The 27,976-nt window shown below is 40.7% G+C and overlaps 1 protein-coding gene across 2 annotated transcripts in view; it reads left to right on the top strand.

Moving 5' to 3' along the window:
- Positions 1–27,976, top strand: part of WDR7 (WD repeat domain 7) — a 3,592,087-nt gene that overhangs the window by 3,233,079 nt on the left and 331,032 nt on the right. For both annotated transcript variants that reach the window (XM_044074906.1, XM_044074897.1), the window contains one exon: positions 21,154–21,253. In XM_044074906.1, the coding sequence (XP_043930841.1) occupies positions 21,154–21,253 (100 nt within the window). The remainder of the gene's footprint in view (positions 1–21,153; positions 21,254–27,976) is intronic.

Genomic DNA, 27,976 nt, shown 5'->3' with positions numbered 1-27,976 from the left:
CAGCCAAAACTGTCTTTGATGAACTAAAAAAAATGAGATTATAAATGCTCCACTTGATTTTGATTGTGTGTTTGGTTCAGTAGCTAATCAGATCTTAAAACACTGGGATGACAGGGATAAACTGATGCAAACAATATCTAAAGTGTTCCATATCCCCAAGTTTCACCCCGGTAAGCAGGATAATTTTTGGTAGCCCTACAAACAGAAGTTCCAGCTGAACAAAAATCAAGGCATCAAAAAGACATAGCAAGAAGAGAACTCTGCCAAACCTAGCAAGGACAGATCTTTTTTCAGAAATGAAGACCACCCTTTCTAACCTTTGACTATGCCACAGCTTGGCTCCTGCCATTCCCCAAAAAAGAGTGGTTGTGGAGACTGGTGTTGGCTTTTCCTCCTCAGTATGTTTATCCAGGTCTCCAAGATCAAGATGGACAGTGCTTCCTCTTCTGCTGGACCACTGCTTCATGGAGACCCTGAATTTGAATGATGTGCGTCGTACCCTTTCCTCATAACTTCAGGAGATGTCTGACATTTGTTGCGTCTTTTTCACATTATCAGTTCTCTGCATTGCCCTTTGGGCTGTCCACTGCATCTTGAGTGTTTACCAAATGCCTTGCTACAGTAGTGACACACTACTGGACTCTTGGCATTCATATTTTTTCTTTACTTTGATGACTTGCTGATTTTTGCATCCAGGTGTTGGGAGTCTCTAGTAAAAGGATCAACCTTACTCTCCCAAGCAGAGTTCAAGCTGAACCATTGGAAGTTGTACCTGATACTCTCCCAGGGACTCATTTTCCTGGGGGTGCTTAATCAACACAGACAAAAGAATGGCCTTTCTCCCTGGAGGCAAGGTCCTGTCCTACCAGATGATGTTTCAGGAATTAGTGCTGTCTGTTACTGTTGTGATTTGTGAGCTGTTGTTTCAAAGCAATCTACTGTTTAACTATATTTCATTGCTATCTACTGCGATTCATTACTGTTTAACTGCATTTTACTGCATTTTGTTGTTGTTTAACTGTATTTTTTCATACTGTAAGCGCTATTCTTTTGACTATAAGTGATTAATCTGTGCTTCACTGTGACTTTTTTTCTTACTAAGTTCTTAGCCTTAAAATTAAGTAGCATAGTCTCAATACAGGCCTGCAGTATTCAGAGCTTCAGCTGCATGGTTTTAAACCCTTTTTGAGGTATTCCAGCTATAAGTTAACTGTTTTTTTCTGGAAAAAAAAAGTTCTAAGCTTGTTTTCCACCTTTCCTGTTACTAGAGTAGTCCAGATACAGATTTGCTGTATCCAGGACTGTTTTGTAAGTTTCTGAGTTCCCCAGACCCTTCTGTGTTAGAGGGAAGCCTTCCAGCTTATCAGTGGGAGTGGTAAGCGCTAGGTAGCCTATCTACCACAAGAGGAGTGGTTTCTGGCTCTGAAATTGTAGTTTATTGGCCGTTTGGGCAGTTTTTTCTATCCCTTTCGACTTTCTCTTCTCTCTTGCACTTTAATTAGCTTATTCACCAGCACTTCATCAGGCTTTTTGTAGCAATTATTGTAGCACAAATAAGTGCTATCAGCACTAGACGTCCTATAAAGAAACAGCTCCAGTACTTAGTAATAAAGACCATCCCTCCTGGTATGTTTTTGTGCTTTTTCCTATTAACCTGGTTTACTTGGGCATGCTGAGGCAGTGTAGCAACTGCTTCATGTACACAGACAACCCTCTCCTCTTACCCCCCACCACTCAGACTTGTGAGAGATGCACCTATATCTCCAAATTGGTAGCCATGCACTCTCCAGCCAAGACCAATAGCTGGTAAAGAGGAGGTCAACACCTGCACTACACCACATTGAGCACATAGCCCTGCAGAACACCCACCATCACAGCCCTCACATAAAAACACAAACCACACACCCACCTTCGCGGAGGCTCTCAATAGAAATATACCCAAACAGCAGAGACCTGTAAGGCAAAAATGCAGTCGACCACCACAACACAGCACAAACCACAAGACACAAAGGTCACCTACACAGTATGCCCCTCATCCTAAGCCCCTAAGGCAAAACAGCTTGCCCAATACAATAATCATAGGTGACTCAATAGTGAGGCACACTGATGTCCCACTCACTAGGTTGAATAACGAGAAGGTATCAGGTTCCAGAATCAGACGCATAACACATGCACTCAGGTCACTCCAAAACAAATACGAGTATGACTCTGTCATTGTCCATGTGGGTGTGAATGACCTGAAACACACCTCCCTGGACTACATGAAAAGAGACATGGTGGAGCTCTCAGATTATGTGGCCCAGGCAGGTATGACACTTGCCCTGAGCAGCATCCTACTGTTTCCCAGAATTATACCACAGTACAAACAGAAAATAATTGACTTCATCAGTTGGCTAAGTTTCTGGTGTCATTCTAATGGGATCCAGTCTCTGTCTGCTTGGGATGACATGATTAAAAGACCTCGATGCTTTGCCAGAGATGGCCTGCATCTGTCACCCCTTAGTTTCCGGATACTGGCTAAGGCTCTTGTCACCCCTGTAGTGCCTTTTTAGGCGGTGTTCCAAAGACCAAATTAACACCGTAAGAGCTATAAATAAATGCAATTTGAGGGTCATGCTGCTCAATGCTAGAAGTCTAAATCTCAAGATGGAATCACTCAAAGCACTCCTCAAAATGGAGAACATCGACATTTGTGCTGTAATAAAGACCTGGTTTAAAGCAGCAGAAAGCACCCCTGCACTACCAGGCTATAACTCATTCCACACCTTTCGGCCCCAGAACATGGACCAAAGTTCCAAAGGCGGTAGTGTCTCCATATTCGTAAAGGATATGCACGCCTCCAGACTAGTAGCCCAGCGTAATGCATCTGAAATACTCCAGGTACAACTAATGTTGCTTAAGACGGTGATTCAGGTCATAGCCTGCTGTAGGTCCCCAACCATGTCACAAGACTCTCACTCCACATTCCTAAGCACCCTGGAAACTATTAAGATCCAACCCAATACTCTTATACTAGGTGACTTCAACTACACCTCCATAAGCTGGGAAAACTATTCATGCACCAATGCACTGGTCCATTGCTTCCTGGAATTCATCAATTCCAGTGCCCTGGACCAGCTCATTCTTAGCCCCACTAGAGGAAGCAACATCCTTGACCTGGTTATTACTAACATGGGCAACCGTTGCTCTACACCAATAGTCAATTCCTCCCTGGTTAGATCTAACTACATACTAATCACCATGGAAATCCACATCTCACCCACCCCCCGCAAAGGTATCCACCATAAAAAAACTTCTCCAAAGCTGACTTTGGACTTCTAAAAACAGAGGTGGCTAACTTCACGGCACCCATGCCAATGGAAAATAGATGTATGACTGCCAAATCATACACCAATGTGCAGTACGAACACGTACATAAATGCATGGAACTAGCCATACCCAGCAGAACCAAATGCTCTCCTCCAAAGAAAGGAAGCCAGGTTGGTGGTCCCCTGCCATTAATAAACTCTACAACAGAAGGATGAAACTGTTGCAGAAAAAGGTGAAGTCCCAAGACTGGAAAAAATCCCCTTATTAGCCTCAACAAAAAGTTGAGATCCCTCATCAAAACCTCCAAAGCCAGCTATGAAGGCAGAACTGCAGCAGACACTGAAAACAACCACAAAGCCTTCTATAGTTATATCAAGAATGTCCATGGCAGTACCCAGATTTGCTCTGAGTTACTGCACAATGGTACCTCCTATATTGAGCCAACAGATATTGCCAACGTAGTGGCTGACAGATTCAGTGCCAACTTTACCCCTCTGTCCTCCCCAAAGGACTAATCTCAGTACCGGAAGAATACCAAGCACCCAACATTACTGCAGCAGAGGTTAAAGCTGCATTGTCTAAGGCCAAGAATACAGCTTCCATGGGACATGACAATATCCCTGGCTGTGTTCTACATGAATTTCAAAGTGAACTGGCCCCACATCTGTGTGCTCTGTTCACTCACAGCTTCACCTCAGGCTTTGTCCCTACCAAATGGTACATTGCTACAGTCATCCCTCTCCATAATGGAATAGTGACTACAGGCCCTGGAAATTATTGCCCCATTAGCCTGACAAGTCTGATATGTAAGGCTATGGAGTGCATCATCATGGACCTAATTAACAAGGATATAGGGAATCTCCAAACTCTAGATCCTATGCAATTTGGTTTTGTGAAAGGTAGATCATGCCTGCTCAACCTGGTTGACTTCTTTGAGTCAGTCACCAGAGTGGTGGATGAAGGTAAGGCAGTTCATACAGCCTACCTTGATCTGGCCAAGGTCTTTGATACCATTCCTCACTCAGGAATTATTGATAACCTCAGCAAACTAGGCATCAACCCCAATATCATTAGGTGGGTTGCAAATTGGCTCACAGATATAACCCACAGTGTGAAAGTAGCGGACTCCAAGTCAGTCTGCCTACCAATCATGAGTGGAGTCCCACAGGGATTGGTTCTGGGTCCTGTCCTGTTTGGCATCTACTTCTCAGAAATCCAGGCCAACACAGAGGGACTCTGACTGACCAAATTTGCAGATGACTGCAAGCTGGGAGCCATTATTAACTCCCCAAGTGATGCAGACATCCTACAGAAAGGCCTTACTGAGACCAGTGACTGGTGTCGAAACCATGGCCTTAAGCTTAATGCCAAAAAATGCGTAGTCATCCCCTTTGGGAAAAGCTCAGTTCCCACTAATTACCATATCGATGGGATCCCATGGAAACACTGACAGCATTATAAGAGATTTGGGGACACAGGTTGACAGCAACCCTTCCTTTGACCACCACATTGCCACTGTGGTCAGAAAGTTCTTCTGTGTGGCACATCTCATTACCAAGCGTTTTGCATCCAGGAAGAAAGAGGTCATCATTTCTCTCTACTCTTCCTGCATTAGACCAATCATAGAATATAATGCCCCATTTGGCATGTACTTCACTAGACACTTGCAACAGCTGGAGAGGTCACAAAAGTACCTCACGAAGAAGATCTTAGACCTTAAACACATGTCCTACATGGACAGACTCAAAAAACTCCAGCTATTCTCTCTGTCTCGTATAGTCTACTAAGAGGCGACCTCTGCTTGACTTACAAAGCCATGTCTGACCCAGCGCTGTTAGAAATGCTACATCTAAAGAAATCCCAGTCCCTCCGCACCACATACATTCTCTGACTCTTCAGACATCATACATCATATCAGAGCAAAACATTGTGGCAGACAGACTAAGTAGATCTTGGGTGGACTTAACACTAGTGGCAACACAAGGCACTGGTGTTTCAGGAACTCATCTAGATGTGGGGCACATGTCAAATAGATATGTTTGCCTCCTCTCAAAAGAGGTAGCTGGAGAAATTATGTGCCAAACATCCTTGCTGCCATGATTGAAGGACAAATGCATTCTCATTATCTAAGACGGGAATCTTCCTGTATTCATTTCCATCCTTTCCACTGTCTAATAGCACAACAGGTAGTGTACTTGCTTTTGATGCAGAAGACTGTGGGTTCTACTCCCACAGTAGGTGGATGCATTGCTGATATTGTACTGTGTTGTAAAGGGGTGGATGCTGCAGTCCTTTCTGGATCAAACAAAGCTCCTCATTAGCACTCTTCAAGAAAAATCTTGATGATTGGATGGGAAATAGGAAATTCACCTGGGGATCACCTCTGTGGCTCTGCTCGACAGTGGCACAGGAAAATAATTTTCTTGGGTGGCAAAAGCCAGGGTACCTTTTTGGCTGGGCATGTATAGGCCCCAGGGCCAATAGCCTAGTACCTACCTATGAACAAGGTACTTTTCAAGATTCAGAAAGAAATGCCAAGGATCATTGCCTCAGGCAATCGCAGTTCATGGCATTGCCCAGTGGCAGCTGCCATATACTTCCTCACACTCTGGATTTGCTCACACAGTCTTAGGGGGTGACTTGTGCACCTCAGTTTGGAACAACAACAACTGAGAGCCTGGATGATTCAGTCTTGTCTGTGTTTTGGTACTTGTTTCATGATGATGTGCAGCAGGTGTTAAAAGAGACCAGAAAACCTGTTGCTAGAAAATGTTATGTTTACATATGGATGAGGTTTTCTAAGTTGTGCCTAAACAGGAACAGAGGGTCCCTTGAGTTTTTCTTCCCTCTGGTCTTGAAATATTTGTGTGAGCTACTTCAGGATGGCTTATCAAATGCATCTATTAAAGTGCATTTATCAACCATTTCTGATTGTCTGCTAGTGGATCCCCCTCTTTCTTCTGCTTTTTTGTTAAAACAGTTCATGAAAGGAGTACTGCATATGAGACCTCTTTGCAAGTAAATTCCTCCTTCTTGGGATCTCAACTATGTCCTGGGAAATTGGCCTTACCAACCTTTGAACCTGGCACTCGGACTGATCTGAAGCTAATGTTGTGGAAAGCTGTTTTGCTTATTGGTATGACATCTGCAAGGTGAGTTTCTGAGCTGCAAGTGCTCATGGTGGGATAACCTTACTTTACCTTATTTTCCACAGGAATAGGGCTGTGTTACACACTAATCCCTCTTTCATGCTGAAAGTGGTCTCAGAATTCGCTCTCAATCCAGTTGTTAACCTCCCTGTGTTCTTCCCACAACCTAAGAATAAGGGAGAGAGAGAATACTTCATACTTTAGATCTGCACCGGCAGCTCAGGTGCTGCCTTGACAGGAGAAAACCCTTCAACAAGGCTAAAAGTCTTTTTATTTCCTACACTGGGGCAAAGATAGGTCAGTCTGTCTCTCAACAAATCATTGCACATTTTGTTTGCATCCACCATGGCAAGGTGATTTCATGCAAGTTAAAAGAGCATTCCACCAGTGCCTTTTCCTGTCCATTGGTGTATTGAAAAGGAGTGGACTCGAAATATTCTAGAGGCAGCAACTTGGTCCTCTGTCCATACCTTTATGAAGCACTACAAGCTGGATGCCCTTTCTAGATCCAGAGCAGGCTTCACTAGGCCTATTCTCCAGGAGATCTTGTTCCCTTATCCATCCTTCTCCCAGGTTAGGTAAGCTTTGGGCATCTACCCATGTACCAGTAAGGCAATATGTTTGTTGAACATAATACAGTGATACAGTTGTGTAAGTCCTACTTATCTGTAACAGTAGATGTTTGTAGAGCACACTACCTTCCTGGTAGCACCCACCTACCATCCCTCTATGTAGTGTTTGGGTTGCCGTAGAGCGCTGCTCCATGGCCATGGTGTGTGTGTGTGGCTAGTTTTTGTTGGTATTGGAACAGTAGGTGTTAACAAAGCTTATGTTTCCATCTTCTCTTTCTGCTGGACCCTGCAGAACTCAACAGGTCCTGTCAGTTGGTTTGTAAGGCAGTCACTGTACTGCCAGGAGATTGGTCCATCACACCCACAAACAAACATTGGGAGGGATTCTGAGCTTTAGTAGTTTGCCAGAGGGTGGGTATCTGAGCTCTACTAACCATATGACAGTGTTCTACTAACATCTACTGTTAAACTCAAGTAGGACTTACGCAACTTTACTTTTATCTAAGACAAATGTTATGAAAGATACTCAGTTTTCTGCAAATTAAGGCACCTTCAAAATTTAATTGTTTAAACTGCTGATACCTGTATGATATAGATGACTACCAGGAGAGCAAAAAGATAAAGGATTGTCAGCTAAGCACAACTTGGCAGAAATCGAGATAACAGAGACTTTTAACTGTGTTACTTTATGCCGCTTTTTGTTGCGGAAATGACATAGTTCAGCTGCTGTAGTATAATATGCAAAGTCACATGAAATCTGGTGAATTCCAAGTGGTGGTCTTCATAGAGATCAATGTTGCAGTAGTAATGGCTACAACAATTTATGCCACAGAAGTCATGAGGCCCAACTTCGGGCTCATCTTCCAGACCTAAGCATCATACCCTTTTTTTTGGTCAGATGAATGCCTCCCTCTCAGGAATGTCGGCACTCTCCCTAGAAGCTGGGATCTGCATGCACAATTATTAGTTCTTTCTTGCTGTACTTTATATTGCATGAATTGTTTGGTAGCATTTGTTTTCCAGCATTGTTGACCTTTTCCAGAGCTGAGTGCAGGTAAGGCTTTTTTGGGGAACATCTTTTTTAGACTATTCTTTTTTTTGAATGCTACTGCATTACTGAAAAGGGGGCTGCCTGACTACTTATGATTGTGGGATATGTCTGCATAGAAAAAGAGTAGGCAATTAATTGTATATATAAAAAACAAATTCCACAAAAGTGTTTTAGTAGATATTGTGTACCTTGCCTGGGACTTTAGCACAATGTCCAAAATGTTAATGTTTGTCAGGGTTGTAACTGAAAAGCACTTATGGGAAAGGAATATTTCTTTCAAAACTACATGGATATGGAAAGGTTCAAGGGCTTGACCTGCACCACCTCTTTGAAATCTGGTAATTCATTCCCTACCTCTGACATTTCCCCCAAACAAACAAAAGAAGTGACCAAAAGAGAAGGTGGTCAGGGACATTGGAGATGTGACTATGACATGTTAGTTCCCTGTTTTGCTAGAGGGTGCAGGTACCATTGAGGTGCTTTCACAGACCCAGCTAGCATTCCTAAGTTTTCCATGGCCTCTTTTCTAGCTTCTTTGGAAGCTACCATGCCTACTGACCAAGGTGCATCCTACTGATCCAAAAGACTTTGTGTGGAAATCAGACTGAATGCTACCCCACAAGTTCAAATAACCCATAAACATTTTAATGCTTCATGTTCACCCCTCCATAACTAAAATATATCGTTACTGTAACTCCACTAAGTGACCATATTATTTCACCACCTATTATGTTAAACATAATTTGACCCATACCTAAGAGCCCCAAAATTTATAATGATGACCTTACAGGCTGTCTTACCAGTTCTGCTCCTGCAAGCTGGGATTGTTACTCTGGACCTCAAGGGTTCTTACTTTATTATTCCAGTACACATAAATCAAAGCTGCTTTCACATATCCAAGGTTTGGAGATTTCCATTATGTTTACTGTTTTACCTGTTGGATTGGCTACTGTACCCAGGATATATATGAAGTGCTTGACACCAGTTATTGCTTACTGCAGAACCAAGGTCATTCACATTTGCTCTTGTCTGATTTTGGCGCTGTGTTAGTAGGAGGTGAAGACAGCTGTGTAATTCAGCATGGATTGTTTTCAAAATCTGGGATTCACATTGTCAAAGTCAAATCTCACAGTCTTCCAGAACAATGATATTCCTCTGGACCTTTTTGCCTCATGCAATCAGAGGGCCCTTCTCCATTAAGACAAGGTGTGATCCCTAGCATAGTACTTTTGTGCCTTGGCACAGTAGACTAGTAGTAAGGCCAAGGAATTTCTGAGGGCACTAGGTTCATGGTCTCCACTATGTTAGTGACATTTCTGCTGAACTTGCATATGACGAAATGCCAGTGATACCTCTGAAACACCTGGATGGAGCCATCATTGTCAGTCCCTGGAAGAGATGATTCCTATGCTGTGCTGCATCTGATAGGAGATGAAGTGGTGATCTAACCAGGTCAGACAGAATCACCAAGGTCCCACCAAACAGGGCCTCCCTAATCAGGCCCTAACCAAAATTGATCAGACTTGACTTGGGGAGTATGGAACCATGTTTAAAGGAAAGTACACAAATGTAAAGCAGGTGATGACTCTCATCCAGGCATTCAAGACTTTGAATCCCATCTGGAAAAAGGGATCTTGCCAGTGACATGGGGCAACACAAATGTAATACAGTACATAATCAAGGGGGACTTGTGTGTAGACTGGCTATTAATTGTTTGGGAGGTAACACTTCAAACCGGAATGTCCCTTTGAGTCTGCATCTCATCACAATTGAACATGGTGACAGATCAACTTAGCAGATCAGCTGCAAAACCCAGTTAGTGGATGTTGCAGAGGGATGATTTTCCTGTCGGTAGTTTATGGGTGGGATGTCCTAGAAATAGACTTTTTTTTCTTTTGTAAGCAACAAGCCCTTGAGAATGTTCCATTTCAAGACTCAACATAAAGTAGCCTGGGTCAGTGGATGCTTTCTCCTTCAAGTGAAAAAGTCTGTTGATATATGCATTAACTTAGGTTCCCCTTCTCCCCGAGGTGATCCACTAGGTAAGGGAGGAGTGGACAGAGATGCTTCTTATAGTACCCTTTCAGTCCAGACAACATTGGTTTTCTTTCCTCACTCAGATGTCCGGTGTGAAACCTCTCATATTGCCTATGCAAATGGACCTCCTCACTTTGAGCAAAAGAGCTCTTACACCCCATCCTGAGCACTCTACATCTTACAACATGGATGTTTTAATTCCACTGCTGTTTAGGCAGCAGTTTACTGAGGATGTGCTGACTACCATTAATGAAGCCAGGAAACTTGCTGCCAAGAAGTCTTATCTGGCCAAATGGAAATGATTTTTGGTCTGGCACCAAATAAATAATCAGACCCCCACCACCACCACCACCACCTCCGTGCCCATGGTCCTGCAGAACATATCTAAGCTTTTCAGTTCTGATTTGGCATATATTTCAGTGAAAGATACACAACAGACATCCCAGCCTTGTATACCTATGGATTCTCCACTTGCTTCCGTGCAGTCTATAAACTTTGTTAAAGGATTCCTATGTCTTATACCACCTATAAAGGTAATTGCTGCTCCACTGCAGCATAAATTTTGTCTTGGAAGGATTACACAGCTTCCCTTCAAGCTTGTTGCTTCTGCACCACTGAAATTTCAACTTAGAAAATCGCTTTTTTCTTGACATCACGTTAGCTAGTAGAATATTAAAACCATAGAGACCCTTCTGGTGTTCCACAAGACATGGTTCGACTTAGAACCCTTTAAACCTGCCAATTCTGCACCCCTGAAATGCCTGACTTGATTTTTTATTTACCATCACATCAGCCTGAAGAATATTAGAACCACAGAGATCGTTCTTGCTTTTTCACAAAGACAAAATTAGCCTTAGAACCAACTCTTTTGTATGCCAAATGAGGTGACTTGTGTCTTTCCTCAAATAGGTTAAACAGATTTCTTTCCTAAGCCCTCAAAGCAAGGGCAAGAGACTCCTAAACTCCTTGGATATACATAAGCAACTGATCTATTATTTAAACAAAACCAAAAATGTCAGAGATTCCTAGAAGGCTTGCGCATCATTGGCAGCCAAAAGAGAGAGAGGAAATCAGTGTGCAAACAAATGCTCTGCAGTTCACTAGCCCACTATATCTTTTTGTTCTCCTATTATGGGGGGGGGGTTCTAGAATTGAATGCAAGGTCTCTATATACCAGAGGGACAGCCGCTACTGTGGCTTTTCTTAGAGATGTGCGTACACAGTCTGTTTTAGAGGCTGCCACTTGGTTTTCTCAATATAACTTTTATAGAGACTACAGGGAATACATTGCTTCTAGGATGGGATGCAGTATTGCCACTGTGCAGGGTTTCTTACAACCTACCCCATCCAGTTTTGCCATGTCTCATTCCGTGTGAGATCTGGGAAGCATTCCATTAGTCACTACTATTGTACCAGTGATCAGTATAGTGAATATATTACAATTGTGCAAGAACATACCATAATAATAAGTATTTGGGTAGATCACTGTTGTAAGTTTCTCTCTCACCATCCTCTCTGTCTTTCTTTGGGCATCCCAGGACTAAGTTAGGGTACATTTTCCCCATGCAGTTACCACTTTTCCCTGTTCCATTCACAGAGCCACAGGCCTGCTTAGGTCTGGGCAGAACTGAAAAATCCAGGCTTATCACTTACCAGGACTGGAGACCTTCCTTAGGGGATTTAGGTTGAAAAGGACTCTGGCCTGGCCTTTTTCTCCTAGGACAACGTCTAGGACAGAGCAAGATGGTTATCTTGCTGATATCGTAGACAACAAGGAACCAAAGATGAAGGTGGGTCACTAACTTTATCCAGGGAGTATACTGATTTCACTGAGGTGTGGCTATGTGTCTGGCCTGAAGGGAGAAGGCTGCAAAGCTCTTGAAATTGGGTTTTCTGTGACAGATGTCCCAGTATTCAGTAGTACTGCAGCATTTATGTACTCAGATGTACTGTTATGGTAAATGTTTACACATGTACACATTTTGCAGAGTTCCTCCAGAAGAGTTGGTAGAAGAAGATTGTTTTCAGCACTACTAATATAAGGGACAGGAAAAGGACAAGAGTGGAATTTATAGATAATTTCCAAATCCAGAAGTTGGTACAGAGAAAGATGGTTTTGAACTGATTTAAAACAAGACCCAATGAATTAGTACAATCAAGTGCAAGTTAATGCATTAATAGTAGTAACAATTTTGGTAATAATTTTGCTTATATATGCATGAATAATTTTCATAATGTATTTATTTAAATAAATACATTTCTTAACTATATTACTGTAGTCTTAATAAACACATGAAAAAATATTATTGCCATTAAGAATATTTTAAATCAAATATATTAAGATAATTATTCATTGATGCACAAGCAAAATTGCAAACCTGTCGACTGTTGTTAAGCAGTACATAGATGCAGTGGTTAGTACTGCTGGCGCTTAGTGCTTGTTCCATCTTATTTCATTACTGGTTTGTGTTCTGCATGGAGCTGACATGTCCTCCCTTTGTCTGTGGGAATTTTTGCTGGGTGCTCTGATTTTCTATGACAGTCTGAAGCACATGCCGCAGTGTGTGTGTGTGTGTGTGTGTGTGTGTGTGTGTGTGTGTGTGTGTGTGTGTGTGTGTGTGTTGTATCTCACACTAGACTGATGCACCAATTAGGATTACTTTGTCTGCCTTGCACCCATTAAATATTGGGATAGCTTCTGGCTTTGCTGTGATCTTGAACTGGATTAAGCAGGTAATTAGAGAACAAATTACAATAGATTGTTGTTAGTACAGATAATACATTCTGTTTTGTACAAAAACAAGGTCTGCTTTCCAGATGTTTTATTTTTAGCTTATTACTGAACCTGCAACAGTAGACCCCTAGGTCTGAACTAGGACAGTAGTAAACACCTGAGCCATATTTTCTTCTCTCTTAGTTTTTACTTAATATTGTCTTTTGGGACATAGGATTAAGTGTATAATCAGTGGTAGCATTAATTGTCAGCATCCCAATGTATTGTTGCAACATTTTTTGATTCATAGTACATATAATCTGTGGTATTATTTTTATTATTGTAAGACAGTGCTGAAACTGAATATAGAGTTTTTTAACAGCCAAAAAAGTTTAAATTCCTAGCTTGCGCTTTCAGGTGACTGCTATGTACCTAAGTAAATATATTAGTAATGACTACATTTAATGTTATTTTTTTGTATATTTCAGCAGATTACAGTGAAATGAAATGTCCATAGAGTTTGGTGGATTTTTTTGAAATCATCTGGTGTTTTTAATGCAGGGATTGGTTCATGTTTTGCAGGAGTTATAATGCCTTATCAGGTAACAAGTTAGTTTTGTGCTCCAGTTCTTGACCTACCTTTATTCCTTGACAGGTCTGGCTTCCCTGATAACCTGTACTAGAAGTGCAGTAACCAGCTTATATTATATTGGGGAAATGTGTCAACCTTTCTTAGTTTCTCTAAAACCTGAAAAATCTATCTGAGATAAATGATCCCGTGTTTGTAGTTGAGTATGGTCCTGCATTAATGTTAATAAAAGGATGAAAACCATATGGAACTCGTGGATCATAAGAGCAATTGCTGCTTAAAACTGAGGCCTTTGTAATCAAGAGAGGCACTGACTGGAAGAGAAAGTCATTTGATGAGATTTTTGAGGTTCTCCACTCTGTGTGCATATGGCATTAAGCAGTCCGTGAGGTAAAGGCTCATGAGACCAGGTTTAACTTCTTATAGTGGCTCAGTGGCAAAGATCTCTGATTTATGGCATTCATTTATGACCTCCATTCACTGTCTGAGTAGCTTTTGCACATCTATGTTCTTGTGGGTTTTCTTTGAGTACTGTGGTTTCTTCCTTCCTTCCAAAGACATGTTTGTTTGGCTGCTGTAAGTTGCCTATATTTGTTACATTTATCCTTAATCTTCTGGTGTGAGTAATGGCTAAAAAGTTTCAGAAGTGGACCTGTTTGCATGCCTTGTTAAAATGAATAAGTTAAGTCTTTCAACAACCTTTTCACTCTAGCTTTCTTTCCCCTTCCGATAAGATGATAATCTTAAATTGTGTACCCTGCGTGTCACCTGACTGATGCATTTTTTAGGTGTGGACTTAAAGCTACAAACTGTCTCCATTGTAGCTTTTTTCTTTTTGTCCTTGAGAAGTTCATTACTGCTAATAGGGAGTTCTGGGCACTATTGGTCAATGGCAAGTGTGGGTCCTATTTCTGGTCATCAGATGTTTTTCCTTTTAGGCTGCCTCTTCTGCATGGTAGATGTGGACAAAACATCCAGAGCAGAAGATTCTTAGTATGTGAGGAGCTTTACAGTATGTACTGCAGACAGCCTCCACCCAGTGCCATTGATAACATTTAAACATTGCTTGCCGCATGGAGGAAAGTGACTTGAACTTGTGCAGAATAGCATATTGCAGCAAGTGGCTACAGGTAGCATTAGCCTTGCTTCCCAAGAATCACTTTCAATGCCACAAATGCTAGTCATGCAGCAGGCAGTTATCTCCTTTAGCATTTATGTCTGGTTTATGCCCTGACCTTGTGCCTTCACTGTTCCATTTCATTCAGTATTCATTCCCCTACTTCCTCATACCACCTACTGGTATTTATTTGTGGCACCACAAACAGTACTCCAGGCTGAGAAGTTGTGTTCCTTTTGAATCATTAATGATTGCTAGTACATGGAGATCCAGACTTTAAAGACAGACAGGGATATAATGTGGTATTTTCTCAACCATTAGTTTCTGCCTTATTGCTTATAGTGCGTATGTCTGCATAGAAACCATAGACTCTGTCTTCTTATTCTTCTATATGTTCTCAAAATATTTTCCTGTAAGCTTCAGGAGCACATTTAAAACAGAATCCTAGAAAAAAGAGAAGTGACCTCCACTAAAGAATGCTCAGCAAACAGCAACAATTGTAAAAACAGAAGAGAGTTGCACCACAAATAATAAGGCCGAACTAAAACTTCAAACTGTAGCTTCACAGTGCAAGATACACGAATGTGAAGAACAAAAAGCGTAGCATCACAAATGCAAAAACCCATGCTGAAACTTCAAATTGAGACTTCACAGTACATTGTTCACGAGTAAGTATAAAACGTAAAAAAGCGAACACTTCTTGTAAAAGCAGACGGACAGGCGCTTTCAGCTAATCAAGCCTTCTTCAGATCCGATGAGCCAACAGGGTTCCAGTGTTTAAAAAATCAGCATCATCCAATAGGGCAGACTCCACATAATGGAGAGTCTCAGCCAACCAAGTGGATCATCTTGTACACACCTCCAAGTTGTTGTGGCGAACATTACTCCTTAAAGTTAAAACTCTTTATTGTGTAACTAATAAAATTCTTATATTCCTTTATTAGGAGACAAAAACAATATTAAATACTAGATTAAATTAATTAGCAAGGGTCATACTTTCAGAAGAAAAAATTAAAAATAAACGCATTGTTTTCTATTTCTTTGCCATCAGTTCCGTTCTCATTTGAAACCGGAATCAATCTAAAAACATATCAAACAAAAGCATAAGATTCAATAATGCTGCAAAAAGAGTTAGCAGACAAAAGCGGCAACACAGCTCACGAAGGAGTAAACTGTGTTGCTATTCGATTTTTGAGAAAAGGTTTTAAAGGAACGCAGCCATTGAGACCAGGAGGGCAATCAGCTCTCAGCCTCATTATCCATTTGGCTTCTTCTCTTTCAGTCAGATTAACCAAGTCTCCTTCTCTTAAAGTAAACTGTAACAGAGAGATGACCATGAAAACAAAACTGTGTCCCTCATGGTCACGAATATGGGTAAATAGGGAGTTGGTTTCCTTGTGGTTACGGATGTCAGAATGATGTTTACTAATTCTCTGTTTTAGATTCATGTTAGTTTTTCCAACATAAAATGCCGTACATAAAGTACAGGTAGCAATATAGACAACATTGCTACTTAGGCAATTAGCTGATCCATGGAAAACATACTTCTGCTTAGTAACAGGATGTATAAACGTGTTGGTACAATTAATGACATTGCAGACTTTACAAAAACCACATTTCGCCATATTTGGATGATGCTGATTTTTTAAACACTGGAACCCTTTTGACTCATCGGATCTGAAGAAGGCTTGATTAGCTGAAAGCGCTTGTCTGTCTGCTTTTACAAGAAGTGTTCTCTTTTTTACGTTTTATACTTACTCGTGAACAATGTACTGTGAAGTCTCAATTTGAGGTTTCAGCTTGGGTTTTGCATTTGTGATGCTATGCTTTTTGCTCTTCACATTTAAAACATTCATAATGAAGTTTTTTACCATTACAGTAATCAAAACAGTCAGAGTCAGACATTTTTGCAAAGCATGCATTTATTGTATTAATAAAAGATGAAGACCTCATGGAATCCTCTCATAACACTAATTACTGCTCCAAACTAAGGCCTTTGTAATCATGTTCAAATGCCTAAATAAAGCTATCAGAGTCGTACTTGCCTTTATACTAAGGAAACAGTTTAGTATTGGCCTTGGCTTCCAGGGCTGGGTTTTCATCTCTACTACTTATGTGCCTTTGCATATTCTTTTCATGCTGGCACTGCTTTTTCTTTCTTATTGTTCCTTTTCTCTCTCCTGTGCCACAGTTAGTTTATGTTGACATTTTTTTCTTGTCTTCTCTCCAGGTTGTCTCTTTCTTGTCTAGCTCCCGTTGCTCCGCAATGTGTTTCATCTCTAGTTTTAGTCTCTTTATATAAGCTGCATTTCCAAACAATCTGGGTATGTATGGCAGTGCACTTACAACTGCTACCAGGTTGCCTCTGAGTTTAGTGGACTTAATCTTAGCTGCATCCAGTTAGGCTATCATATCATCCTTGGTCATGCTGGAAGTTTGAGTTATTTTTGATTTATATTATTTAATCAGTTGTGAAACTGACATATTTTTGTATTCTGTTGAGGAAGTAGATGCCAGGGTTCCAAATCTATACCTGGGTTTTTAGCTTGTCAATCTTTCCGTCTTTGATGTAGTGGTCGGGAGGAGTTGGCTTTGTTTGTAGATGGTATTATTTTGTACTTGATAAAAATGGAGGGATACATTTCTGTCTTGTGGAACATTCTGGGGCAGTTTCAAGTCTTTTTTAGATACAAAATTAATGAAGATAATGCCGAAGCAATGGATCTGGACTATGTATCCACACATGAATTGATTCAGCAGTACCCAAATATATGCGGACTTGGTAAGGTGAAGTACTTAGGAGTATGGATTGAAAGGGATTCTTTTGTGGCAGCTGGGGCTATGTAGGAAAAGACTAAGCAAGGGATGGTGCAGTGACCGAGAAACTGGAAGCCCTGTTTTATGGATGTGGATAGCAAAATACAAGCAGCGAAAATATTTTTAGTCCCTTTGGTTTTATACAAGGGTTGGGCTTGTTTTTGTCAATGAGAGAAGAGGTTGCAGATAGAAGGTGATGGAGAGTTGGTGGATTTTGTTTGGGAAGGGAGTCTGGTGGGTTGGATTGGTCCTTCCTGTGGAACAAGGTGGTTTGGGATTACCTGATTTTAAGGGGTATTTTAGAGTTGCACAGTTAAAGTTCCTATAACTAGCAAAAACAGAACCTTATAATTCAAAGTGGAAATGGATGATGATGAAACAGGGAAGGGGGAGCTCAAGAAATGAGACTGTAATTTTGGGATGCAGAGCCTTAAATAGAATAACAATAACCATACAGAATATTATATTCGTAAAGCAGAAAGTATTCTAATAATCAAGTCAACATGTGAATGGAGAAAGGAGATTCTGCCAATAGGGATGACACCAATTATGGGTACGGAGAATAGGCAAGAGGGGGATGGAATTTACTGGAGAAATTTGGCAAAGAAGCCAAAGTACTGGGAGCAGATAATTAGAGAGGGAAATGTAATAGAATAGGAATAGACCAATAATTCATTTGGACTGCAAGCTAGAGATTGCCGTTCCTAGCAAGGATTGATATCAGAGTATAATCAAAGAGAACGGAATGGGGGATCCTGAATGAAAGACCAGCACTGGTAGGGTTTTTAGTAGAATCTAGAACTGAAGCTGCTGTTAAAAAGGGATAATTAGTAGGGCATATAAAATATTGCATGATAATTACAGTAATCAGTCTGAGGATGTTCGTAAAGATTGGAAAAAGAGATTGGATAAGCAATTCACAAAGAAACAATGGGAGGATATATGTGTGGCTCACAAATATGCATAATTCTAGAATATTCAGGATCTTTGCTTGGAAGTGTTTGCATGCGTATTTTTGTAGCTCGTGTTGTCTCCAAAGAAATTTTCTTCGTGTAGATTGCAAATGTTGAAGGTATGATGGGGAAGAAAGGGGAACTTGGGAAAATATATTTTGTGAGTGTAGTGAGTTGGCAGATTTTAAAAATTCCCTGTAAACTACTCTATCAGAAATAATGGGTGCGCAAACTGGTGTAATTAAGGAATGATTTTTTTTTGAGCTGTGATACAGAATCAGAATTGCCTAGACATAGTAAGTCCTTGCTGAGTTTATTTTTGGTGACTTCAAAAAAAAGCAATTACTAGAAAATGGAAATCAAATTCTAAACCAGCAGTACTAGAAGTAGTGAATATAGTAACAGAGATAAAAGAACTGGAAGTGGGATCTGTAGAAAGGGGTAGAAGCAAATTGCAGAGAAAAATGGGAATTATGGGAGCAATACATGCAGAACAATGTTTTGGAGGAGGAATGAGGTTTAAGGGAAGGTAGGAATTAAATGAATTATGTAAGGTTTGACTGACAATGGCTGTGTAGAATATTATAAGTAATGTATAATGTTTGCAACTGAAAATATGTGAATATAGTTTTTCATTTATATAAATGTATATTTGCCTATGTCATAAGTGATAATTAATAAAGATATTCCTTGTAAAACATATAGTCTTTTCAGCATCAGAATGATTGAAAAGTACAGAGGTTCCTTCTCTCTTTTTTCCTCAGTCTTATTGATATAACATCGCAGGGTCATTTTCATTCCTTTTTATCTCTTCGAGAATGGTTAACAATGAAATTTCTTACTTCTTGTTACTCTGTCCAGTGTGTGTTTCCCCTATTGCTGCATAGGCCATGGTAGTGAAGTGATTTCTCATCTCCTCAGAGTTTTAAGATAATTTATATCCCTTTTTCCTTCATAGAAAACCTCCTACACACATCAGTCACTGCAACAGATATGTCTAGGTTGTTAAACTATAATTATCAGGGGGGTTATTACACCTAAGAATCACTGGGAGAGAGTGCAGACTTAAATCTGCATCTTAACATTGGATCTCTATACCAGAAGTCCCCGAGATTTGTATATTGTTTAACTGGTATCCCTTAAATTTGAAGGAGTGACATCATTTGGGAATTTTCTGAGAGTCAACTTGGAACAAATAATCACTTACAGTTCAGTCAGCACTATCTGTTATGACAGCCTTCCACTAGTCAGCAAAACATTTTTGATCCTTATATTTGCTTTAGGATTCATATTTTCAAATTTGAATTTTCTATTTGATGTTACATAGCTATCTATGAAGTTCTAGCAATTTTGTAACAATGCAGCCTTTATCAAAAGTAACAGTATGGTGGGGAACAGCAGAGATGTGCTAATGTCTGTCTGTCTGAAATCAGTTTCACTTCCAGCATTCAAATACATTTTGCAAAAAAAAAAAAAAAGATTTTTTTCCACCCCTTTATACACTTTTGTCAACTCTCCCATGTGTTCTAGTGGAAAAAAGCAGTTGTAGTTTTTCATGTAGGAAGAATAATTTCAGGGTTTCCCCATCTTTACATTTCTGTAGCTTAGTACAGATTTTCTGATCTAGTTATTGATTCAAACTACATATATTTTATTATTACAAATATTAACACTAGCTCTAAAAATGACATTTTGTATAAAATTGTCATACCTGTCATTGTAGCTTGGCGTTATGCCAAAGCTGTGTGACTGAACTGACATGTTAAATCTGTAGCAGTTAGATATCTATATTTGAAGTTGTGTTTGAGGTGTTGTATTTTGTTTTGAACTTGTTAACTGGGGTGCAGTACTAATCCCATTGGACCGATTTCATTCTCAACATGAGGAAAACACAATGGATACGTGACATTATATACAGAGTGCCAGAATAGATCCCTGAGGGCCACCATTCTGCAGAGGGACTGATGGTAGGGGTTGATGAACTGAAATTAACCAAGAAGTATGAGTTATATAGGTAGTTTTTGAACCAGGGCAATGTGTCAGCACTAATGCCTATTTCAGTGAGATGGTCTAATAGAATGGAATGATCAACAAGAGCAATGTGAGGCAAGAAAACATGCTCGTGTAATTAGGCCTTTGTCCATTCCAAGAAGAATTTTATCGAGGAGTGTCCACATGGCTGTGGATCTACTGTAACCAGGCCAAAAGCCATGCTGCTTTTGAGAGAGAAGGTGGTATTGGTTGATGTACTGAGCGAGTCGCAAATAAAGTAATTTTTCCAGAATCTTTCTTAGGGTAGGGGAAATAGAAATAGGCCAAAAGTCTGATGGATTGGATGGATTAGGTTTCTCAGGCATAGGTTTTACAATGGCATTCTTACAGAAATTAGATATAATATCAAGTGCGATACACAGGTTGTAGACTTGTTTCATTGAGGTCATGATGTTGTCTCTAAAGTGATAAACTATGGGTGAAGGTTGTAACTACCAGGGGGAATATGAAGTTTAATCTGTTCATGCAGAGGGCAGATCTCCTAGGACATGATAGTTCTGAAGTAGAATGAAGGGATGTATGGAGAGGAGGTGGAAGTGCCAGATGCAGTTTGGGATAAGCTAGAGAAAAGGCTGGGAAGGTTGCTGAAATGAGAAAGGAAATCACAGACAGAAAGAGGATGTGGAATTTATGAAGGGAAATAATAATAATAATGCTAATAATCTTTTCTCGTTTAGTGAACATAATTTTGCATTCTTTTTGTGTTAGTTTCTTACACAACACTGTACTATTTCACTACTTGTAATGAAATTACGTCCAGCTTAATTTATCTGCTGTGCTAATATTTGTTCCAGGTTCTACATGGTCAGCTACTGTGAGAGGAGTCATAGGATAGCCGTTGGAGCCAAGCATGGATCAGTGGCTCTCTATGATGTCCGGACTGGAAAGTGTCAGGTAAATAAAGTATAATAATTTCCTTTCCACAGTATATGAAAGTGATTGAAAAGGAAGTGAAAAAATGGGCCTATATGCACTGGTCTGCTTAGCTGCCAGAACTGTGTGGATCAGGATGTAGACATCATTATTTTAATGAAGAGTTGGTGATACAGAACGTAGCATCTTCTTTCACTGGCACTGAATTTCTGCCACGGATAGGGTAACATGAGCTGCTACAGCCTGCAAAGCAGTGTTTGGCTGTGCTGTATTTTACAAAAACTACAGTTGCCTTTCTAAGATAGAGTATATTTGGTGGACGCATATGGATATTTGTTAAACATCATTTTGAACTTGAGTATTTCATTGTTTAAAGAATTTGATATAGGAAAGTGCAGTTATGTGCAAATATACTTAACTACAAGTGTAACTCTTTGAGGTGAGGTCAGTGTAACTGTAAATCATACCATATGGGTTGTCCCACATTATGTATTTAAAGTGTGGCTCCCTGTAAAAATATTGAGACTTGAGATTTAAAATCTCCATCCCACTAAAAAAAAAAAAAAAAAGAGAGGAGTGAATATCTACCATTGCCCTTTAAACTTTTTTTTGCAAGCAGTAAGCCCCCTGCACCATTTGAACTTACATATACCAACTCTGAGATTACCATACCACAGTGGAAATGGAATATTCTTAGAAATGGCAATCTCGGATGTGGTAAGTCTAGATTTGCTGTTATTCAGTGTCATTTTAAATAGTTACCTTAAATTGTATATCAGTCTTCTCCTTCATTAGATAAACCATAGGAAAGAGTAGTTAGTATTCATTTGAACCTTTGCAGGTAAAGTTTTGCATTCTTTTGTTCTTTTTATAGTTTGACTTCAGTCTGAGGGAACCAGTGATGTTCATTGCTGCTATGATACTGTTCCTGCACTGTAATGTAATTCCTTTGCAATGGTCTTATAGTGAAAGAAAAAGCTACAATAAAATAGAGACCAAAACAAGTGCAGTTGCTGTGGACCTAACTTAAAGGAACATGAATGAAGATGTTGTCCCATATCACTGTTGTTGTTTCTTTTATAAAGGGGATTCCCTGCCAATGGTAGTGCAATGTCTGGCCAGTATACCAAAACCTTATGATTTTATAGACATTGCACATCACATGTATGCTTCCCACTCAAGGTGTAGGGCATAAAGATAATGTACAGATGTACATACAGAACTTCTTTGCCATCAGTGTGAAGAAAAAGGACAAAAAAACTCACTTCTGATTGGCTGCTGTCCCACCTCCCTTGGACATCTCTCTGTAGGCTGGTGAAAGCTCAGAGAATTGCCCAGTTTTTCCATCAGATACCTCTGCCGTGACCATATCGGAAGCCGGCATGGATCTGACTTCTTGCATGTCCTCAAAGGCTCTGCAGCTGTCCGCTGCGGATGTTGAGGGAGTATCTTGGCTGATTATTTCAGAGGGACTGAGGGGGATACCACAGATACTTGTTTGTGAGGAGATTCCTACTATGTTGATTGAGTAAAGACAAGGGTCTGAACTTCCTAGGATGTTTAGGACAAATATCCCTCAAAAGAAAAAGTAAAAAAACAAGCATGTTTCCCCTGCTCCTAAAGATCCCCAGTGTGAATGACAGGATTTTACCCGGTTGTTATTGAATGCACTGATGACCTTAAGGTCTCGCCATGAAGTTACTATGCCTGCTCCCTCTCTTCTTCTCCCCATTCAAGAGGCCCAGAGAGCAGGACTCCTCTGAAGAGGAATTGGATTCTGGGGAGGAGTCTTTGGCATATTCATCTCAGATCCTTTCTCCTTTGGATTATAGCTCCAAGAAGGAAGATTGTATTAGCCCAGACTCTCCCTTGGAAGAACTCTCCTTTGTAGATACAAGTTCTGATATGATGGAATGTTTTAAATGAGACTGTTCTCAGGTTTCTGACATTCAGAAGAGGTATTATGAGCTCCTCCAGATGAAGTCCCCTAAGCCCTAGGCTGTACCTCCAGTCTTGGCAGCCTTTCTAGATAGCTTGTCAGCAGCCTTTGTGGCCCAGGATTCTCAAACTTCACCTCCTAAGAAACCTGACAGATTTTACAAAGTGCCTGATGAGTGTAAATTCCTCTACAAATGTCCTTCTGCTGACCCTTCTGTAGTTTCTGTTTCTTCTGACAAAACCTCTAAACGTTTGCCTTCTACTAAACTACTTCTTTCAGACAAGAACGGTAGAGTTATGGAACAGCTCGGTAAGAAGGTATGTAATGTTGCCACCTTAGCCTTTCAGGCTTTTAATTACCAGACCCATATGACCAGGTATGTTTTAGCCCTTCTTTCTCAGGCTTCCTAGGCTATGTCAGACCTTCCTGATTCTGAAGGGAAGGCCTTGGATCTCTCTTTACTGGGCTGTACTTCTCAAGTAACCCACCATTCTATTAAATGTAGTCATGATGCAGCTGATGCCTCCTCTAGGGCTGCTGCTTTTAGTTCTGTTTTCAGACATTACTCTTGGCTTTGTCTCCAGCCTTTGCCTGATGATATTAAGGCTAAACTGTTGGATGTTCCTCATGATAATAAGAACCTATTTGGTTCTGCAGCTGCTGAGCTTTTTAAGTCTCTTCAGGATAAAGGTACGGCCTTGCAGGAACTGAACCATATCTTTTTGTCACTTATTCCTAAGTTCCAGAGGAATTATCCGTATAAATCTGCCTTTGTCCACAGACAGCTTCCTCCGAAAGGTAAGAAGGGTTCTAGGCTCCTACTTCTCAGAAGCTCCTTTTCAAGACAAGCCGAGTTCTGTCTGTTTGCTTCCCCTTGTCTTGAGTCAGGTTCCCTTATCCCTTCATCTTTCCTTGTTCCTTCCCAATTGGTTAAGGATCACTCAAGACTCTTGTGTTCTTTCCATCATCCATCAGAGATGCTTAATGGTATGGAAATCCCTTCCTCCTTTTGTGGGCATCCTCAACCTTCTCAAGAACAATTTCCTTTTATTTCAAAACTCCTTCAGGGCCTTTTGGCACAAGGTGGCATTCAAGCTGTGCCCCCCTTCCCAGGAGGGTCAGGACATTTTTTTCCAAAATGTTTCTGGTTCCCAGGAAGGAAGGCACCTGAAGACCCATTCTGGACCTTTCTAAGTTCAACACCTTTCTGAAGGTCCCTTCCTTTCGGATGTTATCCCTTCAGACCCTGTTTCCTCTTCTTCAGGCTTTCCCTCCTCTCCCTGGATCTCAAGGATGCTTTAGCTTCACGTCCTAATTCATCCCTTTTTCAAGAAGTTTTGCATTTCTCTGTTTCTTCCTTGAAGTTTCAGTTCTCTACTTTGCCCTTTGACATTTCTACTGCCCCAAGGATATTCACCAAATGCCTTGCTTCTGTGACTGCTTTTTACAGGATGGGGGTTCAAATCTTTCTTTATCTGGACAACCTGCTAGCTCAGCCTTCTTCCCCTGAGATCTTGCTTCAGCATCTCCACTATACTGTTTGTCTCTTACGAAGCCTTGGGTTTTCAATAAACTTCCATAAATCAGTCCTGGGTCCTTCTCAGGATCATGTGTTTTCTGGTTGCAGGCTGCAGACCATCCCTATGCTGGCTTCCTTGCCTCCTCCCAAGGCTCTTGCTCTACTCACCTTTTTTCAGTCCCTTCTTTCTCAGGTTTCAGTTACAGCCAGGAGTTTTCTCAGGGTGCTACAGTTCATGGCCATCATCATTGCTATGCTACCTCTAGCCAGGCTTCATATGAGAAAACCACAGTGGTTCCTAAAGTCAGTATGGCTCCAACACTGTCATCCATTAGATTTTCTAGTCCCTCTTCTTACACACCTCAAGCTCAAGCTTCAGTGGTGGATTCATCAGCTATCTCTCAACCTGGGACTTACTTTTCATCGCCCCCAGTCCCCTCCCAGGAACTTTTCACAGATGCCTCAGACATGGGGTGGGGAGCCTCTTTCATTTCCTTCAAGGTCCAGGGTCTCTGGCTGCCTTATCAGGACAACATCAAGGAGAGGAGAGCTTGCCTTTTTGCCCTTCAGAGCTTTTATTCCTTCTTCCTTCCAGGGCCTCTCAAAAGCTTCATAAACAATCCCACAGTGATGTGGTACATCAGCAAGCACGTGGGGACACAGTCCTGTCTTCTTTGCAGACTAGCTGTTCAAGTTTGGGATCTAGCTGTCCAGTATCAAGTGACTCTTCAGGCTGTATACATTCCTTCAGAGCAAAATATAGTGGCAGACTGAGCAGGTCCAAAATACAGGCTCACAGATGTGTTTCTGGACATTATCCTTCAGTGGGCTACTCCTCCGTTTTACCTCCCCTTTGAAAAGACAACTTCCTCTTTTTTGCATCAAAGTCTGAAGTCCTGTGGCTTGGAAGGTGGGCGCCCTATATTTTTCTTGGAAGGGTATGTTTTCTATGCCTTTCCTCCTCTTCCTCTGATTCCAAGGATCCTGGTCAAGACAGAGCAGGATTTCCCCAAAATCTTGTTGATGACTCCCTTTTGGCCCAGACAGCATTGGTTCACCCTTCTTCCTCTACACTTAGCCAGGGGTAATCACCACAAGTTACCTTACCAGGTGGACCTACTCACACAAGACAAGGGGTCTCTGATCCATCCTCCCTTGTCCACTTGTGGATGACAGGGTTTTGATCCTTTTTAGGCAACTTATTTTCTGATGACATGCTTAGGGTTCTGCAGGAGGCCAGGAAACCCACAACCAGGCAATCCTGTGTGTTCAAATGGAAGACATTTTCTGTTTGGTATCTTAGTCATAACTAGGATCTGCTTTCTATGGAGATCCTTCTGATTCTCACTTATTTGTGGGAATTGCTCCATGCTGAGTTAGTATATATTCTTCTGTTAAAGCTCACCTCTCAGCTATTTCGCTTGTCTGCCATTAACCCATCCTCATGCATCTAGGTTTGAGGTCAAGCAATTTCTTAAAGGTGTCCTTCATATCAGACCTCCCAGAAAGCCTATTCCACCTTCCTGGATTGTACTTGAAAAATTGACTCGGGCTCCTTTTGAGCCTGCAGCTGTAGCTTCCTTACAACATTGTACATGGGAGACTATTCTTATTTTGGCCCTTACTTCTGCCAAGAGAGTATCTGAACTCCAGGATCTTATGACTGTTCGTCCTTTTTTGTTTTTTCTTTGGGATAGGGTTTCTCACTCGTAGTAATTCTTCTTTTATGCCCCTGGTGTTTATCTAATTGCCTCTTAATCAGTCCATTAATTTGCCCTCCTTTTTTGTTTTCTTCTCCACAGTTTGCTAGTGAGAGGGTTCTTCACACCTTGGATTTACATAGACAGCTCTGATGTTATTTAGGTAAGACTAAGGCCATTCGCACGTCTGAGCAGCTTTTTATTTCCTTTCATCCCAGATCTCTCGGTTTGGCTGTTTCTAAGCAAACCATTTCCTTATGGATCTCTATAACACCATTTCTTTTTGTTATTCCTTTCATGGGAAAAGCTTTCTGCCCCTGTAAAGGCTCATTCTCCCAGAGATGTGGTTTCCTCTGGTGCTTTTTTCAAAGTATTGGATACCAGTTCCAACCTTGAGGATGCTACTTGGCCCTCTGTATCTTTACTAAGCATTACACATTGGATATTGTTTCCAGAGCAAGAGATGGCTTTGCCAGAGATATCCTGCATGGGCTACTTGAGGCCCCTTCTGGGTCTTCTTCCTTCCAAGATTTCTCTTAAGATTTGGTATTCTCCCTTTAGTAAAGAATACTGCAACAGTGATATGGAAGGACATGGTACAGTTGTGTAAAATCTTGCTGCAACAGTAGATGTCCTTTTCTTCACTGTTACAGTATTCACTCCCTCCCTTCTGATTTTTTAATTTTTATGTGATCCAGAGGAACTTTTGTATTCAGTATTAGAGATCAGTCTTCTCAAAAAAATGTCTAACCTTCTTTTCTTTTAACAGATCTTTAAAAATATAGTCCATGGTCCAAAAGTTACACAGTATTGTAATATTCACCCGTATAGGTTGTATTTCATGTCCATTAATTTCAGTTCCCTAATTCTAGGTGACTTCAGTTATTTGTCCATTAACTAGGAGTCATATAACCATCAATAGATATTCCCACTCCATGGTCAAATTGCAAGATTCACACCCGAGGGTATAATACACTTGACTTTGGCCTTGTAAATGTTGCCCCCAGCTGCACACCAACTATTGTCATACCCTTCTTGATCAAATCTGGCATCATTGTCATCTTTTCACTCAGAATAAAAAACAGACTGTTCATAAATTTACCTTCATTTAGAGACCACTCGAAAGACAGCCATTTTATCCCTATGTCAAGATCTAAAGAGATCTAGAAGTACTTTTCTATCTGCTGACTCACTGTCTGGAGGTGTTTTTCTCTCTGTTGACTCACTTTCTGATTTTTTTTCCAATCATCTCAAACAGTATATGATAACTCTGTACCTGTTAGGCATAAGTGTAGTGTGAAATTCAAGGACAAACCTCTGTAGTGGAATTTTCAGATGAACAAATTTTATTAGGGGAAACAAATTATATGGTTTGTATAAAAATCTTTCCACACCCAATCAGAAGATATTTTATAAATCAGATCTAAAGGATTGGCAAATGTACCATTAGGAACTGTAAAGCCAAATATGAACTGAAGGTATGTAACTGATCAAGAGATATCATAATACCTTTTTTTAACTGTATATGAGTGTTAGAGGTAAGACCAAATACTGTTCTGACCAGGAATAGAATGGCACCACCTGTT

Source organism: Protopterus annectens, chromosome 1.part1, assembly GCF_019279795.1.
Source record: "Protopterus annectens isolate FY-2018-M chromosome 1.part1, PAN1.0, whole genome shotgun sequence".
In the NCBI taxonomy this organism is placed as follows: Eukaryota; Metazoa; Chordata; order Ceratodontiformes; family Protopteridae; genus Protopterus; species Protopterus annectens.
Note: the sequence above shows the minus strand (reverse complement) of the source record. Positions and strands in the feature narration are given on the sequence as shown.